Source organism: Cololabis saira, chromosome 17 (genome assembly GCF_033807715.1).
Source record: "Cololabis saira isolate AMF1-May2022 chromosome 17, fColSai1.1, whole genome shotgun sequence".
In the NCBI taxonomy this organism is placed as follows: domain Eukaryota; kingdom Metazoa; phylum Chordata; class Actinopteri; order Beloniformes; family Belonidae; genus Cololabis; species Cololabis saira.
Window position 1 is genome coordinate 6,972,770 of NC_084603.1, and position 21,271 is coordinate 6,994,040.

Genomic DNA, 21,271 nt, shown 5'->3' on the forward strand with positions numbered 1-21,271 from the left:
CATGACAACAGTATTCTGGACATTAGATCAATCACAACAGTCACAGGTGAATATCATGAAGGATAGTATCACTTTATAACACATGGGGTACTGTATCTCGCTTTATTTTAATTTCTTGACATTTCTTATGGACCTCAATACAACAGTCCCTGCAACCAATTGTTGCTTGCCAGGACATACCCATTACAGGATTTATCTCATAAGTGACTTAAAAAAACAGAGTGGACCTTGTGTCAAAAGAGGTCCCCACATTACAAAGACATTGTTTTGTTTTGTGCAGCAAATTAGAGCCAAACATGAGCCTATTGTCTCTTCCACACAATAATTTGATCAAATAGACTGCCTTGTATAACACTTGTATTTGTCAAATTTGATAATTTTTTCTGCCTCATATCTGAAAGAGGAATTGCTTGTCACTTTGTGAAGCACTGTTTCATTCAGTTCCCAAAAACATTAATTTTGTTGTTAAATGAAAATAACTCACCCTGTTTGTCACAAATTTTACATGTGCTCTGCCAGTAAAAAGCAGACAGATACGCAGCAAAGTCAGAGGTTACTTATGAAGCACACAATGTTCCACAATGAAAGGGGAAAAGATTAATCAACAAGGGTTCAGTCATAGATGAGTCTAATTCATTTAAGATATGAAACTTAATTGTCTCCCAGACTGCAGCGTTCAGACTTAGTGTCAGTGCCCTGTAAACTTGTGGTGGTGCTTTCAATTATTCAAAGAAAGAAAACGTCCTCCGGATAAGATTTCCTCTGCATTGCAGATGTATGGAATTGACCATCATGCTACCCAGGGACTATAAACTCGAGGAAAAAAAAAGAAAAGAAAAAGACCACTAGCAATGAAACAACTCTCATTTCATTGAGAAGTGCACTATTGATTTCTTTTTGTTTTGGTTTGCTTTATGAAATTTATTATCTTCTTTCCTAACAAAAAAAACTGTTTCACCACTAATTAGGACGACGGAAAACTCTTAAAGGGGACCTATTATGGCTTCTAATATCTATTTTAAACAGGCCTTGAATGTCTTAAAAACAAGCTTTTGCTTGTTTTTGCTAAATAAATTAGAAATTCAGCCTCTAAGCCATGTCTTTATCATCCCATTCTCTAACCTCATTATCTATGCAGGATTCTGAGGGGGCGGGGAGGCTATGATAATGAGGCTCTGTGCTGATTGGCTGCCTGAATGACGCGATACACCGCTACGAAAAAATGGCGGACACCCCGGACGGCGGAGTTAGTTTTGGACGTGGTTTCACGCATCGGAGGCCAACCGATGTAAATCATAGGAAATTCTGATGTAAATCAGAATCTGAACGGCTCGTAGATCCACATCACACTGGACGGCTCATCCGGGCGGCTGTACAGACACTGCAGTATTTGGTTGCTTTCCTCCTTCTCTGAGTTGGCAGGCCGAGGGGAGACCACTTTATATATGTTAAATAAAGAAAAAAACGTCCTTTTCATAATAGGCCCCCTTTAAGTGGATAATTCAGTGTCTCTATGTGTATCAACTACATTCATTTTATATGAGCAGGAGCTGGTTGGGTTCAGGATACATAAATGGCTCTTCTGCAGCTCATGTCTGCCCTGCTGACCTGCCCACCTTTTCCCTAAAATGAGGCCTGTCGATTCTGGTGGCCCTGCGGTTTGTTGCCTCCGGCCTGTTCATGGCTTTGTGCCCACCCAGCACTGACATGTGTTAAAGTCTGTTACATTGTAGACCTGGGGTGGCCCCAGCCTGCGCTGGTCGCTGCCAGCGACAGTCCATATCCATCATCCAAGCCTCACTAGGGGAAGTACCCAAGCCGCCCTTCAACATAATGTTGTAATAATGTCATCCATGTGACTCACTGGTTCAAATCCAGCATGGCAAGGGTGAACACACATGTGGCAGTGTGTGCCAGCATGGCTTCACTTGATCTGGTGAATGCTTGGAGAATTGGAGAGTTAAGAGTGGCCTTTTCTGCAGGAGATGCAGGATTAGCGAATCCGATAGTTTGGACAGTTAAATCGCTAGTTTGTTTGTTTTTTGGGTTGTTTTATTTTCAGTTTTCTATTTGCTTATTTTATATTTTGATGAAATTGTTATAAATTCAAATAGTGGCATAGGCAGTTACTTGGACAGACTTATCTGATAACATTTTTTTTGGCATTTGAACATTGCATTCATCTTTTTTTTTAAAGATTTTTACAGAAGCTTACAGCAAATGTAATGCACACATTAAGTTGTGCATCCAAAGCCTCATTTATGCTTGCAAATAATAATAAAAAAGCTTTGACCTTTTATGGAGTTTCATATCTGCTCTGTAAGTAGAGTCTGAAGCTGAGAGCCTTTGATCAAGACCTTAGTGTAGACCGATACTGTCTAGACGAGATTCAAATATTAAATATTATAACGTCAAGTTTATGTACAGATGGGTGTATAACATGAAATACCATAATTACTAGATTCAATTAAGATTAAACGAATTCTAGGTGTTCGAAAAATGTTATTAATTCATCATGTCATAAAATTAAACCTGTTACTCTGGCAGACAAGTTGATACGAATTAAAGAATACCAGAAACTCTAGTCTTGAACAAAGAATATTTTAATTTAAAAGAAATGTTTTACATTTGGGGAAAAGCATTTTTGCTTTCTTGCAGAGCTCCTGAAATGGGATTTTTTTTTTTTTGTGATACACGTTAAAAATTTACATTTCTAAAATTGCTTATATAGTTCCTTTATTTTACCTGCACAAAAATGTAATGTTACAACTCAACTGCTTTTTACCGAAGATAAATTGCTCCATTGTCTTTTGCAGTTTCTAAGAGACTCTAATAGGTGACTGCTTTTACTTGGATTTTAGTACCTTCGGGTTTTGCCTCGGGCTGTCTGTTTCCCCCGAGTCCAATCCCTGAGCTGAGTTCTGCCGATTTGAGAGTTGTTACATCCCTCTTTGTCTGGCACTTAGCAAGAAAATTACCACATATTTCTCAAAAATCTTACCATTTATTAAAGATAAAATGAGACAAAAATGTTAGTATTCCTTTGGAATGCCAATCTCAAATAAATAAAAATAGAATTGAGAAGGGATATGTGTAGTAGATAAGGAGCACATCTTGCCATGAATAGCAGCCCTTAACTCATGTGTTAGAGCAGTACCACAGGGATATATCAGTGATGAAAAATCAGTTTTGCTTGAGAGACTGCATAAAGGGTATCCAGTTTAGACGTTCCATTATTTAGATTTCTTTCAAGAATTGCACCCTTCTTTTGTCTCCTTTCCACTAGATGAGATCATCACTCATTAGTCTATCACATTCACACTTACCCCTCACTGAATGACAAATCCGAACCTTGAAGACATGAATCTGATTATGATGACACTCTACGCGAGCTGCAGGCGACCTGGTCTGCGGTTGTAGGGCAAAGCTGTTCCTCCTCTTTCTTTGTGTCATATTTTTGCAAATGTTGCACATGGGAATAAGGCCTGAGTGCATTCATCTCAGCAATGATGGCATCTGTATTAGGATGACAAATATGTTCCTGTCACCTCATGAGGGACTGGGACAGCGCGTCAAGAAGCAGGTAAAGTCAGGAAGACAGTGATATGTGGCCAAGCTGCACGTCTCATCTTTTCTTTATTTTTGAAAACATACACAGTGCCATGCTCAGATTTGTCATCTATTTTTAGATTTTCAGAGAAAGGAACCTGAAAATGAAGAATGATAGTCTTTTTGGGCTGAGCCAAGCTAGCTTGCGAAAAAAGACAAATATTTGTATATCAGCATTTAGATAGAAGCCACCATCATTATAGGCCATTTGGTGGTAAATGTTATTCCTCCGTTTTCCTTAGATATTCCTCCTGGTCAGTTGTTTCTCTCAGGCTAGATTACTACCAGGGCAAGCTACAGACATGTACACAGCTCCAGATTCGATTTCAGATAACAAAAATATCAGGGCATCCAGAGGGGAAAATGCTTCAATGCCAACAGATTTCATTTATCCGAGAAGTGTGAAAGCGAGGATAACAGGGAGAGACAAAGTCGACCATGCAGCACACTTCTGTGAAGTAGTGTTTATGCATCGGCAAGAGAGACAACAAGGAGAGAACATGAGGGGGAATCGTAGGAGGTAGATAGAAGCAGATAGTGTTTTATGAATATCATATTCAGATTTTGTCATTTAAAGCATGTAGCTAACAGAGCACATCCAGTCTTCTCCTGTCTAATTTGCAAAAAGCTGTACACCACATGGAACTTAGTAAAACTGCACCCTCTATGCACTGTCGGGTTACTGCTTATACTCTTCCATATTGTGTGCTTATTTTTTTCACGTTTCCAGTAATGAATAATCACCATCAGGTTCGATGTAAAAAAAAAAAAAAATCAAAATATCAGCTGTTTGTCATACGTTGCACAAATAGTCTTGATTTGTCTGAGAGGATGATTAGGCACCAGTCACACATGGCTCCTTCTGATTCAGTGATGGAGATGGTGACTGTGTGACGCAGATGCTGACTGGGAAATAGGCTTGATGTTTCCTCCCACGCAGGCAGACAGCTATCCTGGTGGCTTCGGTGCCTGAGCCATAACGTGTCTACAATTTGCATTAGGGCCACGCAGATGACTGTTCCTGGAAAATGAGCTGAACTGGTTCCCAAGGGGGCTTGAGTAACATCTACAAAGCTGTGCCTTGAAGCAGCCGCATTAAAAGGAGTCCTCAAAAAGCACTGTTCTTAGGTCCCCGAGAGGGAATATATTTAACGAGGGCATTGGTATGTGTGCATTTTTAAGTGGCCATGCAATTACCTCATATCCACGTTCTTTTGAGTTGTACACCTTCACACTTTTGCATTACCCTCTACTAGTCGTTTTATGTCCCTCTCTTACATGCAGCCTTTCATTTTGCAGAACAGAAGCTTTTCGGGGCCTGTGCACCAAATTAAAAATTCACCTGATATTGCTCACTCATTCCCAACTCTCATTGTTTTATCACATTCCCGTCTTTCCTTCGACAATAAGAAATCCATCAAGTTACATTGGCAGCAATCTTCACAGAGCTTTGCAATAATGAAATCCAGAGCTCTTTTCCAGGCGTACATGGATACAGATTGAACGTACTATCCATAGGAGGCATAATCAGACAGAAGGTATATTTTTTGTAGTCCCTGCTCCTGGCGTGTTTTAGTTATATGTGTGTGTTTCCTTCAGAAACTGTACATCGACACTACATGCTGTGAGTTTACCAGGTGTGCAGTGCTGCCTCCCAGCACCTTGTTCGGCTGTCTAGGGTGCAGTGACTTGAGCCCCGAGGAAGATGTATTGCAAGACAGGAACATGTGGGTACCAGGGGATGAGACGGAGCCTCAGACCATTCTTTTTTTAATGACACTGTGATACTCAGCCCCGGGTCCACTTGCAGCAACAGCTGCTGTGGTTTAAATAAAGTAAAGCCTTTTTTTCCCCCCCCAAGAAGGACTGTGTCTTATAACTAAGAAAGTGCAAACAACTGTCCGCTGAGACCACTTTTACATTACAGCATACACAAGCAATTAAAAACAGATACAAGCACATTCCCATTATTCAGAGTTAATTGGCTTCAAGAAATGTCAGCACTTTTTTAAATTAATTCTCTGGTCCTCTGAAGATGACACAAACTTGAAAATGTAATCCAGGTTCTGCTTCTACAGTATTCAGAATAAGATAATGCATAATGTCATGCTTCTGGTAATTACTGAAAGCTTTCTACAACAAAAAAATCAGCTGACCTTATGAGTTAATGTTGCTTAATTGAAGCTCTTAGAGTAAGATAAGTAGAGATTGTTGGTTTGAGAATTGCTCTGTTTATCATGAAATTATGAATGTGCAGTATATAGTCAAAGCTGCTTCATTTACTCTACAGCATAATTAATGAGAAACACGTTTTTTGGCAAGACGTTGCATGTATAATGTACTGCTGTTACAAAAGCAAACGGAAGAAAATAAATAATTGTAACACAGTTTGCATGATAAAATGCTCCCTTTGCTGTATACCTCCTTCATGTAGCATCTATCTCAATTTTTCATTATTTTTTTTTAATCTAGGAAAATATTAAAGCACAAAGTATGTTTTGGTTAATTCATGGTGACTGTTTTTGATCTTGCTTGTTTTGGAAATGTTTTTAATGGATTTTAACAAAATTTAGAATCTCATTTTCAGAGTGGATACAGTCAAAAATAGTTTAATTTCTACCCAGCTGGTTGCTTACTACTCTTCATCGCTGTACTCATAAGTCACTGTGACAATCTGTTGTGTCAGTGTGAAGTCTTTTGCCAGAATTTTCTCTATTAACCGTTAAAGAGAAAGCCCAAAGAATCAAGATGTTTTAAACATAAGTGCTCTGTATTATATAAATCCATCAGAGCCTGATGCACAGCTTGCTGTTATATTGATAATGCCACTCCATTGTCTTTGAGACTCACAAGTACGTGTCTGTGCGAGTGCGTGATGCTGACAGCTTGGCAGGCCAGCAGTAGGAAGAGTGTGGGCGAAGGCCAGGCAATACGCTGAGCTGAACTCAGCCTGAGAGGCCCACACGCCTTCATTATTCATTTGGAATCTATTGAGCATCTGGGACTAAATTATTCATCAACATCGGCCTAGTTCCTGGGTGCGAAGTTAGATACTTCGATGTCATAAGGCTTTTTGATAAGAGCTGCAACTTCAGTGTGGTAGCTGTCACGGCTTAATCGAAACTTTGTCCAAGTGTGAACAGCATTAGCCACCATCTTACTATTATAGACTGTGGTTTTGTAAACAGAGCCTTTAGGTTTGTAGTCTTACTCTGACTGAAAGAATCGGCAGACATTCTTCATCCCATATCTAGCCCTGAGCACTGTCCCACCACCATCTCCCTCTGCCTTTCTCACTGGCTCACTAATGATGTGCTGCTGCAAGACTGAGGCTTAGGCCAGCAAACTCCTCCCAATTAGTCTGTTGTGGACTGCAGTTCTGGTCAGACATGGACCCTAGCAGGCAGTTTAAGTAGGCACCAGCTTGAGAAATAATGGCATATGTTCTGAGCAAGAAAATATATCGATTCCTTTGCTTTTAGGGTTGACAAAATATAGGTAACATTTTGAATATGGGGTCTTAATGTGTGTGTTTTTTTTCATTTTCTTGGGGGACGGGGGGGGGTTCATAGATAATACAGATGAAATATAAGCTTGAGTACAGTATGATTATATTTTATAAGTACTCTGATACCCATATTTGCTTTAGTTTTATTTAAGATTAGATGGGTATTTTTTTTCAAAAAGACTTTAAAAAGTATAGTAATTAATGGGGATTACTAATGTCCTTGAGCTTCTAGCACATAACACACGTCACTGTGGTTGAAATGTGTGTTCAACATTATGCTTTCTAAAAATAAAAGCCCCTTTTCAACACTGGTTCACTCCTGCTCTGTTAGAATACAATATTGTATTTGAATCAAACACATTTCTAAAATACAGGCAACTTTCTTTTCCTTTGAATTTAGAAACGTGCAGCTCGAGTGGTGAGGCTTTTACACAGGCCACCACTGCTGTCATATCTTCCTATATTGTGTTTTTTTCTTCTGAAAGTATTCTTGTGAGTGGAGAACAATTGTTCTATAATATTTCCTACCTTTAATTAACTGTTTAATACATACAAACCTTCACAGATGATAGCATACTGTATTTGGTATTCAAATGAAGAAAACTGATTAAGAATTTTACGATATGTTAATGAGCAGTAGATTATGGACACTGATCGTTAATACAAAAGATTTGCAGAAAAAGAGGTTTTATTGGACTAAAAGAGGTGGCTGGAGAGAGAAAAATAACAAAAAGGCAAAAGAAACAGCAAGCATCCTCAGTGGAATACATTACCAGGACAGCAGAGGCATGCTTTGGATAAACCCCTCAGATGCCTTCAGTGTCCTCCTGACTTTCAGCTTGTCTCCAAAGAGACATGTTGTGTGCCAGAGAGCATTCATCAAATTAGACCAGAGAGAAACAATGTGAAAACGCACAGCTCTCCATAGAGACATGCCGACAGGTTATTACAGAGAAGGTGTCTCTTGCTCTCAAGCACTGGGGCAGCAGCAAACAGCATCCTCCCTGAGGAGCAGCCCCCTCCCTCTCCTTCCTCAGGTCAGCATTAAAAGGGGAAAACATGCATTCAGTGGAGCAATGTACAAATGTATCACATTGTAAAGCGACCTACTCTATATAGTAACTATTAGACAGAGGTGTTTGTAGGAAGTAGATTTGTTTGTGGAGTTGTAGATAACCTGGTGTCCTGCAGAATGTGACTGCTGAGTAAGCTGTAGCAAACCCAGGCAGAGCATGGCTTAGCCTGGACATCTCATTAAGGAAGATGCTTATCAATCCTGAGAGATCGAAAATCAGCATGACAGTTATAAAGAAGGCACCAGGGCTGAGTCAGGCTGGAGTTCGCTGGTCCACGTCCTCTTTGATGGCTCAATCAGTGCATGAGCCAAGGTCAGTCAATAGCCCCACTCCTCCGATACATTTACTGAGACTGACTGTGATATGTATCTTTAGAGTTAGTATTTAGACAGCATCAGCATTTTCATACAGTTTCCCACTTCACTCTTTAGCAATTCTTTTACTTCCACTTTTCCAACTGTCTCCCAGAGTTCTCTCATAGGAGTGAGCTCTCATTTGCTCCGAGCAGAGGCAGATAAATGAGCTGTGCTGTAGGTTTACCATGGCTTCAGCACTTTACAGCTAGATTAATGATGCTTCCAAACCAAGAGTCTTTGCTTTTAGCATTTTAGAAATACCTTCATGAGATGAACTAGAGCTGAATCTTGTTTATACACCGATCTGTTGGGGTGTGTTTCCAATTGGTGTAACGCTCTTGACATCCGTAATCCTAACTAAAACTTGAAAAACTAAAAACAAATAATTTATTTATTCTCTATATTTTTAAACTTTTACTCGGAAACAGATTAGATATCTTCTGTGTAAAAACTTGCTTTTGTTCTCCCTCTAGACCTGAATAAGCAATCATATCAAAGCAGTTTAATCTTGCTAAAGTTTTCCAATTATTTTAAAATAAGTAGTTTAGTTTGCTAATAATACTTTATTAGACTATCAGTCTGGCTTTGGAAAAAAACACAGTAAAACTGCAGCAGCCTTAAAATGAATACATGATATCATCAAAGTTTTAAATACCAAGCAACACCGAACAGGTCTTTTATTTATCTGTCTATGGTTTCTGACACAGTGGATCAGGTGATGCTGAGTATTGTTAGATTGTCTGATCACGCCGCTGGATGGTTTGAATATTTATCACATACATACATACACTTTCTTTTTCTTTTTTTATCAATGCAATGTCAAAATAACCTCATCAATAGCCAGTTTCATTCAGTATATATCCCTTAAAAAAGATTTCTCAAGATTTGAGTGTCCCTTTCTGGCGTCGCAGCCCAAGCTCCCTGTCAGTTTTCATCACTGTGGCTAAATTGCATAGTAAGCCCCACACATGGCTCACATTGAATTGTCACGGCTGAAAAAGAAGCCAAGCGTTGGACGAGGACACCATGAATCGCTAATGTTATTGGATTTCCACCAGGTCATGGCCACATCAAAATGTTAACCTACACTCTAATCCTGGATGGCAGATGGACACCCAGTAACACCTGAATTCCTTTTTAGTGTTTGTTCTGAGGCTTACATCCATGTTACACATAATTCATTTAAAAATATGACACATAGGTGGAATTTTGAAAAGATAAATGAAGTGTGGCACCCTACAAGCTTGTCTTGGCCTGGGGTAAATGAACATGACATTATTCCTGCGTGTTTTGGTACAATACAAAATATTTTCATTCACTTTCAGTCTCTCGTATTGCCAGTTTTGACAGGCAAGACAAAAGAAAATGAAGCAGAAAATTGTAGATTAACTCTCCCTACCCTTAATTGTAAAATCAAAGGTTGTCTTGTAAACAGATAAGCAAGTATCCATATGTATTGGATTTTACTCAGATAGTGTGATTGAACAACTTGTGATGTGACACTGACCTCCGTAAGGACACCAAAACATGAATAGTGTATGAGCACCTCCGTTCAGGGTATCCTATGTGAGTTAACTTTCATCTGGTGGAGCAACATCACATTACTTCCTATTTTTGAGTTTTCAAATAAATCTGATGGATGGAGTTTAACATAAGGACGAAAGAAAAAAAATGATGTAAGAGGGAGGATGAGAGAAGTAATGTGGGACAACGAGGGAGGCAATATTGATTCCTCGATTCCTGTACCTCTGCCAGTGAGTACAGAGTGTCAAAATCTCCCGCCAGGAAAAACAAATCACAAGGTAGAAGTGATGGATGTGGCTCTGCAGGATCTGGTGGTTTTGCCATCTGGATGGCCAACACTGTATATCAGCCTCATGCACAGCAAATTAAATTTGCATTTGGATGGCTTCCCCTAGCCTCTCGCTTCACAGATGCACAAAAAAAAACAACTTAGAGCACCCTTAATGGGTTTGATCTATTATTTCCAGGTCTATTATGTAAAGACGTTGCCTGGCCCATGTTTGGAATGTCAAAATTATGTTACAGTCACAAAAAACAAAAGAAAAATCACATTATGTGCAAGCAAATGGATTTTCAGCAAAATGGCATCACCTTTAATTTCCTTAAGCTCGGTCAATACTAATCCAACTTGCTGATGTTTCGATGTACAGTCAAACATGGGTGACATAAGAGCGCTGATTCAATAACAGCCCACGTCCATGTTGTTGTTTTTAGATCTGACGCATCCCTCATCCATATATCCATTTTGTTTCTGTCATATATGCAAACCCAATACGATGAACAATTCTGTACAATAAGTACTATTAGGCACACATTTGAGGATTATAATTGTTTGTCTAAAACGGATATGCAGAACTGCCGTGTTAAATTTATGGCTGCAGTTTATTTTGCTTAGCCGCCCTCCACAACCGAAAATCTAACCTGGCCCTGAAGAGGCTGTAATGTTTAAATGAAATGACCTTTAACGCAGACTGATCAAATTGCCTGAGGCAAGACTGTAAAAGAACATTGCAGAAAATTGCAGTATAATGTTTTACAGTGTGCTTTTTCTGATTTTTTATTTTTTTTTCTGCCATATCCTCTTTTCAAGATAGGAAAATGTATCATGTTTGGCAGATGAGGAAGTGCCCTGAAAACAATCAAAAACGGAATTGTTATCAGAGTAGACATGGCAGCAGAATAATGATTTTGGTTTATTCTGGATGCTTATTTTGTAAAAGAGATACTGATTCACAGTGAAAGAAAGACGGGAAGAAATATCGATATGAACCTCTGCTGCTCTGCCCTTAGTTTTCTACCTCTCTTTTAAGCTTTCATGGCTTGTTGTCCTCTAAATGTCAGAGGTGTTCTGTGAGGACTTAACAATCCCTTGAAGGGCTTTGCAAAGCCACATACTAAAACACAAATTGAGCATGTGAGGTGACAATTGTGCTGTGAACTTCAGCTTTCACTGTTCTTCAATAATCGGATCTCGTCTTTGTGAGGATGCCGTTGCCTGGAAAGCAGTGAAGCAGCTGCTACCGCGCCAGGCAGCGTGGGGCCGTGTTGACAGATGGATCCAGCAGCCAAACAGTGTAGCTGTCTGGATTCGCATGCCATCTGCCTCACTCCCCTTAACCTAACCCTCTGGAAACCCCACTATTGGTTGTGTTGAGAGGGAGTCATTTTGCCTCTTTGATGCAGCTAAAGTATTTCATGCCCTCACCTCTCCACTGTTTACTTCTCTCTTTTCAGACAACTGATGACTTTGTGGTGGCTTCAGCTGAATGTCCAAGTGATGATGAGGACATCGATCCCTGTGAGCCGAGCTCAGGTGGGTTAGGTTAGTCATCTCTTTTTTCTATTCTACTTCTCTCTAGGTGTGCCAGTTTGTCTTTGTGTGTCAAAGTCCACCCCCAGCGAAGTCACTATAGGACACCACGCCGTGTTTAAATGAGCAGCTTGGAGTCGCTTTAAAGCCTGAACGCTCAGACCCACAGTTGTTTTTCAGGCAACTGCCAACTCCATGATACTACAGCATTTAATTCCACCTGTTTTTAGCAGATTTCGCTTTTCGGTATACAGAAATGTATCACAAAAATTGAAGCTATCCAAACAGTGGTAAAAAATATATATTTTGTTTCTATTGATTTGTGACCACAGTAATTATGGTCCTTTGATGCAAACATGCCAGTCTGAGCTTGGAAAGTCCACTAGGCTTACTTACTCTAGGTTCAAAAGGCCACATTGAATTTTATGGATTTTTCACAAGGAGTTACATTCTCCCACAGAGGACTCTGCTCCTGAATTGCCTCAAGCACCTTGTTTGCAATTTATCTACATCGCTATGTAACATATTTACATAATGCCTGCCTTGCAGCAAATTCAACTCAAAGAAAGAACATGCAGCTTCTTTCCATTTTCATGCAATATGCTGGATCCTCTGAGCAGGCGGCACATTTTAGGGACTGGACAACAAAAGACAGAAGCTAAAGTGGAGCATTTCAGACAGAAGGTGACCAGAGGTCCTGAAGTAATGTACAGTATAGGAATTACTTTGTTTATTTATGATATTATAAAGAATGCAGTGTGTTCTTTTAAATACAGAAAATGAAATTATAAAATTATAGGTATAACTATAAGGGTACCTTAAAGCAACTTTCATTGTGAAAGTTAGTTTATGAGCAAATTTAATTCACAAGAAATAAACTACAGTCACAAACTCAGTGATATAAACATATTTTCAGAATAACAAAACATTTTTAAGTAAGTTGCAAGATAACTTACTCTTTTTTAGCTAGTAATTTGACTGAAATGTTTCAAGTTAATTGCTTCCTGTACTTTTATTTAAATCTGATAACCATCCAGCAATAATTTAGCTGAGACTAGAATGTTTTAACAGCAAAGGTCTCTCTGAGAGTTGCACCATAACTAAAACTCCACACTGCTTTAAGTGTTTTTCATGCATCAAAGCAGCTGTTATTACAGTTTTTTTTAATTGCACTCCAATTGTATAGTATTTGTCTTCATCAGCTCATGGCATTTGCTAATGTTCAAACAGGGGAGTTCTCAGGGAGACATAAAATCACTAGTTGTAATTACAAGACCTGCATGACTCCAGAACTTAATACACAAACATGGTAAACTGGAGAGGAGCGTATTAGGGGTTATTTTTACAGATGTGTACAGGGTCCCCACCGTTGTTAATTAAATTCTGCGGTGGGCAGTGGGATTCCTCTCTTTTGTTTTCTTGCATACTATTGTTCACAATAGGTGCACATAATTTCCCTTGGTGATTATGATTGAGGCACACGTCAGGTTTTGATCCTCGTAAAATAAATAAACATTTTTTGGTGTGATCAAGAGCCCAGATGATTTCAGAATAAAAAGAGACACATATTGTTTTTCCTTCAAAGTAGTTAAAAATACAGCTCTTTGGTTTTATTCTGACAAGTAGTGATTGTAATTCTGTTTGTTCCCAGCAAATCCTCCACAACTTATAATCTTTGTCTCTTGCCACACACGGAGGACAACTAAGTCTAAACCTAGCATCTGGCAATGAAAAGAGGAATTTCCAAATGCATTCTGCATTTATGAGAAGCAGGGAGAACAATTAAGCCCAAACTCAAGGCTCCCCACTCCATCTAAATGTGCTATTGATCTGTATGTGGTCATAAAACCTCCTCTAAATTAATGTCTGCCCCACAGCATTAACTATCAGCTTTCTAGTCTGTCCCTCTTCCTGTTCTTCTGGCCTTCCTTTTGCAAGACTATTGTTTGCCACATTTACACGTACCCTTTCATTTCAGTACTGTGCATTAGATTGATGTGGGTAGTATCACAAAAGGTACTTCCAGTGCATATCTGCTACATCAGGCAGATACCATCCACAGGAGATTAGGCTGCACGCTGATTCACACATGCAGCTTGCATTATCATATCTTTCAACAAGGGCATCTGCCAAAACATCAGTTGCTACTATGTGATGCTTTAGGGACACTACCTCTCAGTGCAATGTATCCCTCTCCTTCTGTGATCACTGAAGGGGATTTGACACCAGAGCTGTGGTCTCCCAGGGTGGCAGCTGTCTAACACTGTATCCTGATTAATATATACACTCAGAACGATTCACATGCTCTGCCAAGCACTCACCACATCTCAGACAGGACTGCTGTGTGTAAAGAACTGGATACAATATCAGTAATAAAGTCCTGCTTACTCAGATTACGGGTGTAGTACCTTACTGTAATAATACTGATAATATATATTTTTTCATGCAATACCAGCCTATTTTGTCTGGTAAGTCAAAGCAGAGGCCAAAAGCTCATGCTCTTGATATCTGTGTCCATATTTGCCTTGCATTCTTCACAGTCTCATGCATGGAAATGCTAAAGCAATGTTGATGGATAAGTTAGCCAAAGAGGTGAATCCAAAATTGGTTATTATGTTGGCTATCTGTCGTCCAAGGTCAGCCCTCGATCATCCTGTCTTGCCCCCTCCCCCCCCCGGACGGTTGCTATTAGCTTGTGAAAGACATGAATTGGCTAAACTTACTTGTTGCTAAGCTTTATTAGCCTTACTTCCATAGAGCATGGAAACCAGCAGTACCAGCAGAGAATATCGCCCAACAGGACTAAGATTACATCATAATGCACCAAATTGAATCCTCCCTCTAGTTCTGGAAAATACAGAGGAATACAAAGGCTCATGATGCTTTAACAAATGCCTGAGCACATCTGATTTGGATTAGGAGGATGGTTCAGGAATGTGCATATTCTCAGCAGCTACTTGGGTTGCAGGTACATGCAAAGCTCCGATCGTTGCCAGGCTTGTTGTTAAAAATTGTTAAGCAAACTGAGGCATGATGAGGCCTTTAGCTTCCATGAGATCTCACCTTATAAAAAAAGCAACATATATGCAAATAATCTGCATAATGACCTAACCTGCCTTGAAGGTCAACTTTGTTTTATAAATACTGAATAAATTCTGACATTTAGCTTAAATGGGCTCTGCATTTTTCTTCAAGAAAAGATTGCTTGTTTAAAGGCCACTATGAAGTGCTGGCCAATCAACTGGAAGAGAATATAGATGTACACTTGGGTGTGTGAAAATAGCCTGGTAAGATCTCAGCTGGCCCTGATTTCCAAGCACTAACCTCAGTTTTCATGGTGAAAGTTAATAGAGGGGTTGTTGCTGAGCTACATGGGGTCAGATGGAACGGATGTCTCTTACTTTCCTGTTTCGTTTTATTAGTGTCGTGCAGACTCTTTATGGGGGGGCAGATGATGCACAGTGATCCATATCCAAGGTTACATAGTTATACCCTGCGACTGCTTTTGTTTCACATAATTTGGTTTTTCACCTCTGAGCTAGTCCACCCTATAAGTCAAATTCTTGTCAATAAATTTGTTGAATAGACCTTTTTTTACAATAAAATTGTCAGTACTGTGTCACCCAAAATGTATTACTTTCCATAAAATTAAGCTAATCCATAATTCCAAGAAGATTATTGTTGTATTTGTTTATTTACTCAGATAGATCAGTTAAGAGTACCACTAGTAAATGTTAGTGGACATTAGCAGAAATGTGGAGGACAGCGGAGAGAAGCAAAAAAAGAAAAAGGAACTCATGTAATGGCAAAAGCAGAAACACTAAAGTACACCCATTAACACATATATCTTGTTTAATTTACACACAGACTAAATAGAAGAAAAAAATGAACAGCTGCTGTTTGTAGCCTCATTTTGCAGCTGTAATTCTGGTGAAATGTCAAGCTTGCCTTTCAAAGCCAATAGACCACTGATGACTGTGAACATTTTTATCTCTTGCTTACAATTCGTAACGGGTTGATGTAAATACATTTTCTGGCTTCAAGACGTATTTTTTTTCTACGCTAAGACGTTTCTTGAGGACAAAACTCACCAGACCTCATACAGAAAATATAATGAAGGGAAGCAGGACTTTTTCTTTGCTTCTGACAGAATACTTAATATTTCTCTTCTGATCTTCTAATTCTCTGATTGCAACCTCTCTAATGTGTGTTTCTTTGCACAAAGTGCACACAAGTAGAATCCTATCACCTCACATAACATTGCCTACACCATCTGGAGGTTTATCTTTTCTATGTTTGCACCTTCATTCTACAGAACTCCACAATCATTAATTATGCAAGATGCAGTCACATGAAATGTGATTTCCAAGAAAGTAATAAGCTCCCTGCTCACATACCGGTCATCCCAATCAGAGTTCTCGATTAGGAACGCTTCTCTGTTTAACAAATAATCATTCAGTGCCTGCACTGTAAGGTCCAGCAACCCTTTGCTGTGAATCGCCCAAAGGAAGGTTAAGGTTAATCATCTCTAGTTTCCTCATCTCTCTATGCTTTCTCATAATTTCTATCCTCAAGCATTCTGCTGTGACATTAGCAGCTACTAATGTGTTTGACATTTGTTTTAATAGATTTAATTTATGGGTGTGGAGATAGTACATAGAAGAAACCAATAAATCAAGTAGCAAATACACTCTCTCTTTAACCCGATGGCTATGATAGGACCTCACCCAGCCAGGAGGAAAGGAAATAGAGTAAATTATTGTCTTAAAAGTAGCTGTGGGATTAATGAAACATTAAAAGCATTGCTCTGGCTTAAGAGGTCACTGCTCCCATTTAATAGGTTATTCAATCATACTCAGCTGGAACTCGGTGTGTTGTTTTCTTCTCCTGCTGAATACAGTAGCATGCTCTTTGCCTGTGTGCACACTCCTTACTTGACTGCCGCTAACGCTCGTGGTTTGACTGATGAAAAGCGCTTTTTCCAAAACAGGATTCCTGTTCAAAACAATTGCAACTCGCAATCATTACAACATCAGCGGTAACCTTTGAGCATCACGTACAGGATGCTTTTCTGCCAACATATTTCCTTTTATTTTATTCTATGCTTTCTCAATTTACACGGACAATCATTGGAAATTTTTTGCTATATTTTTTTCTTTCTGCACTTTTTCCTCAAGGATTATTCCATCCACATCTTATTTCTACATCCTATTTTAAAGGAAGTGTGTTCTGAGAGAAAATAGGATTTCACACTTACTGTCACTCTCTCTTTGCTGATCCCACCATATTTATATTTTCAATTATTCTTATTTTTCTACCGCACATCTTTTTGGTGTGGTGACATTGATGCTAACACAATGTGTCTGTTTATTAGTCTAAGTAGGGCATGAAAAACTGCTTATTCAAAAAAAGGAAAGCAGCCCAGCCATTGGTCGGTAATGTTGATATCATTAGTAACTATAACTTTGATCTTAAAAGTGGGCAGTGGTCGACTTGCTACTCTGGATCCCAGAGGTCAAATGTCTTTTTGAAATAGGTACTGAACCAAACATTACTTCTGTGTCTGATACATGAATGAAACATACGATTCTTCCCATTTTTATTATATTTAACAATTAGTATTTAGCTTACATTTGTGTCAAAATTTGACACAAATAAGGTTCTGACTTTGATCTTTATTATATTCACAGAATTAATGTATATATAGACACTTTTGGAATGTAATCCAGAGGTGAACTCCAGACTTGAGGCGTTCGAGCCAAGTAAGCTTGTTTCTTCTTTCATCTTGTCTTCTTTAGCATAACTCCTCTGGGCCCAGTTTTAAACAGCACCATACCTTTTCCTGGACTAAATCAAATACCTTTTAAAATTAGTCTCCCTATTTCATGCTCACTCAGCTCTGAGCTCATCAACTACCATCAGCATGAGTAGAGCCACTTCAAACTCACGCATAAATGCTATCGTGAGGCATACTGCCAGCATGTCTCAAGCACACGATGGTTTGCATCACTTCTCGAGGATGCTCAAATAATTAAAGAGGGAGGAGGGATTTAATAAATGCTTTGGCTCTCCTCAAGTTGATGCAGTGACCGGTCTCCAGACTGATCCCCTAGTATATGACAGCTCTGACAGCTCGCGATTATGGCCGGATATATGAAGTAAAAAAGATGGTATAACACTAATCTGGCTGAATAACAGTAACGTGTCACTGAGCAAGCCAACTAAGCCTGGGTTGATCTGGAGGCAACCTACCGCCACACCTTCTTAAGCCCTCAAAGATGTAGGAAGTACTGCTCATGTCTGTCAGCTGTTGCTGTTTGTGGAGGGCAAAGTTATCAGAGTTCCGCTTGAGGCCGTTTTACTACTAATGCTTGTATTATTAGAATGATTTGGGCTCATGCATTAACCCCGCGTTGCCATTGTAATCCACTTATAATAAAATCCTTATCTTCTCAAAAGAAATAATTCCTTTTACCAAGTTGTACCAACAGTTAATGAAAGGTCAAACCCACTTTGTTCAATATGTCCTGTGCAAGCCCTGGCTGCTCCATTAGCTCTCAACAAGCTTCACACACACCTAAGGAACGCCTCGTCCACCCGTCTGCCCTCCACTCAGTCTCTTCCTTTATCCATAGCCCCCATCAACCTGTTCACGCTGTTACAAATTACCAAACAAATGAACCCTCTCACTGGAGACAAATGAGGAAAAATAGTCTCTGAAAAGAACCATTTATTCAAATCCCGCCTGGCAGAGTGGAATCTCTGATCCCATTTCTCTCCTTGAGTGCATATGGCAAAAAAGAAGTCATGCAAAAAGAGGGGAGAAGCACATAAGCCTGTTAAATGACATGTTCCTTAATATCTTCGCCAGGCGAGTTCATGTGTCCATATAGAACAGACAGACTTTTCTCCCGGGAGAATCAAGAGAAAAGATGCTATCACATAAACTGCGGTAGAAAGATGCTTGAGGCGTAACCATCCTAAATGTTCACATCTTTGGACTATCCAGTGCCTTTTTTATGGTCAGTGTTATTCCTAGTCAGGCTGTTTCTCTTTGTTACCAACATTTGTGCATCAAGGTCGTATATAAGTTTATCTTTACCAGTATGTTTGCAGTTCTGCATCTTTTCTTGTGCAAACTCTTGTGTAAGCAAATGATTTGTGACCAAATTGCTGAAACATTAACTGTTGTCCTTGTAAATAAAGCGGCAAGGACGTTATGATTGCCTGGATGTGACTGTAATTTAAGACTCACTAAGGGATGAGATGAAGAGGAGAAAGTTATTTTGGCAGCTTTTACGCAACTGCAATCTTTCAAAAGTTCACCCACCTCCTCCAACCCCCGAGTTTACCTCCAGAGCTTCACAAGTGCACCCCTGCTATGCTGTCATGAAGCCAGGCGGCATTTTAAGGTCATTTTCCCCATGTCTAATTTTACCCTTGAGTACGCTCGAGTAAAGCGTATGAGAACAGCCATCATTTTAAACACTTGTTTCAGGCGCTATTTCTTTCTCAGTTTATGTGCTTTCACTCTGAAGTGATGGAGTGCTAATGAACAGACAGGCAGATGCAATTTGCCTGAGGTCCTTATGAGGCTTCCTTGAAGGCCTTGTGTCATATTACTTTGCCCAAGCTTGTCTTGAGGGTGAGCGGGGCAGGGTGTGTTCCCAGGCTCATGGCTAACAAATCCTCTGATGGACATCATGATGTCCATCGGAGGATTTAGTGGAGTATGGAAAATCCCATCAGGTGGATCTTTGACAGATACTGGTGAGACCGACTGTGAGCTAATGAGCTGCAATGAATTAGTATTATTTCAGGCTAAACATAGCTGTGTCAGCACTGTGCTAAACAAAGCATTGATTTGGTCACTAATAAGCAAGCAATGTCAAAACATTCAGTTGAATTTTTCACATGATTAGGTTTATACATATAAAAAGTAAAATGCTAATCCTTTCAGTACGACGGAGTATTAGGGCCAAACTAAGACAAAAAAAATTGGAAATTACGAGAATAAAGTCATAATATAATGAGAATAAAGTCGTAAAATTACGAGAATAAAGTCGTAATGTTGCGAGAATAAAGTCGTAATAGAATAAAGTCGTAATATTACGAGAATAAAGTCGTAACATTACGAGAATAAAGTCGTAAAATTACGAGAATAAAGTCGTAACATTACGAGAATAAAGTCGTAATATTACGAGAATAAAGTCGTAAAATTACGAGAATAAAGTCGTAATATTACGAGAATAAAGTCGTAACATCACGAGAATAAAGTCGTAATATTACAAGAATAAAGTCGTAAAATTACGAGAATGAAGTCGTAATATTACGAGAATAAAATCGTAACATCACGAGAATAAAGTCGTAATATTATGAGAATATAATTTATGAGAACTCTAACAGGAAGAGCTTCTTCTCCCTGTGTTAAAATGAGGAATATTGAGCATCTTGTGAAAGTTATATTTATATATTTATAATATATTACGACTTTATTCTCATTACATTATGACTTTATTCTCATAATTTCCTTTTTTTGTTTTTTTGTTTGGCCCTAATACTCCGTCGTATTTCAGTCTTGCTTTGCCTGTGATGAAATAAAATTGTGGTCATTCGGTTGAGGGTTAAGTATCTGTGCGAATACAGTCTGAGGGGAGCCAATCAACAGATCCAGGCAAGAGGAAATAACAAAGCCCAGAGCGAGAGGTGTTAGATTACACAAGGAGAACAGTGCACTGAGGTACTTTTTTCACATGGCTCCCCCCTGATCTAACCCGGGGAGGCTGCTTGCCTCCTGAACTCCTCTAACTCTGTCACGTCTCTTCTGGAGCCAGCCATGGTCTTTTATAATACCCCGGCGTCGCAGATAGGGGGCTCATTCCTCCATCAATCTGCTACATTATCTACACTTTCAACTCTAAAAGAATAGATTGCAAAAATGAAAATAACTCACCGTTAACGTCCGCGCACCGGCTTGCTGGAGACGAGCCGTGTCAACCAGTGGCTTTCGCCCAGAAGGCGAGGGCATTCTTCACACCTGTCTGCAAGGATAAGTGGGCTTGTCACAAGCAGAGTTAATCTGTTGCAACGCTCAGTCACACTCAATCCCCTAGTGGAACTCTGCGCTCGTCCTTGAATGTCTGCTGGCACTGGAAGCATACTTGGGCCACTGATCAGTCTAACCCTGCTAGAAAACATGTCAATGAAGAGCAGCAGCATCTTCTCTCCTTACAGACAGCTTTCGCCCTTTACAGTTAGCGTTTTAAATGTCCTTTATTCTAGTTAGCAAGACAGACATGTCTGTAGGGATAATTTGGTAGTATTTCACCATTCAAGACAAAGCTTGTCTTCACATTGAACTTTCGTTCAAGAAGAGAAATGTGTGTAA

General features: G+C 39.4%; 1 protein-coding gene across 12 annotated transcripts in view; it reads left to right on the forward strand.

The window, feature by feature from the left end:
* LOC133463903 (neurexin-1a-like) overlaps positions 1-21,271 on the forward strand; it is a 301,928-nt gene that overhangs the window by 273,696 nt on the left and 6,961 nt on the right. For 8 of the 12 annotated variants that reach the window (XM_061745667.1, XM_061745669.1, XM_061745668.1 and 5 more), the window contains one exon: positions 11,808-11,895. In XM_061745667.1, coding sequence (XP_061601651.1) covers positions 11,808-11,895 — 88 coding nt within the window. The remainder of the gene's footprint in view (positions 1-11,807; positions 11,896-21,271) is intronic. The other 4 variants (XM_061745672.1, XM_061745673.1, XM_061745677.1 and 1 more) reach the window with 1 other exon arrangement.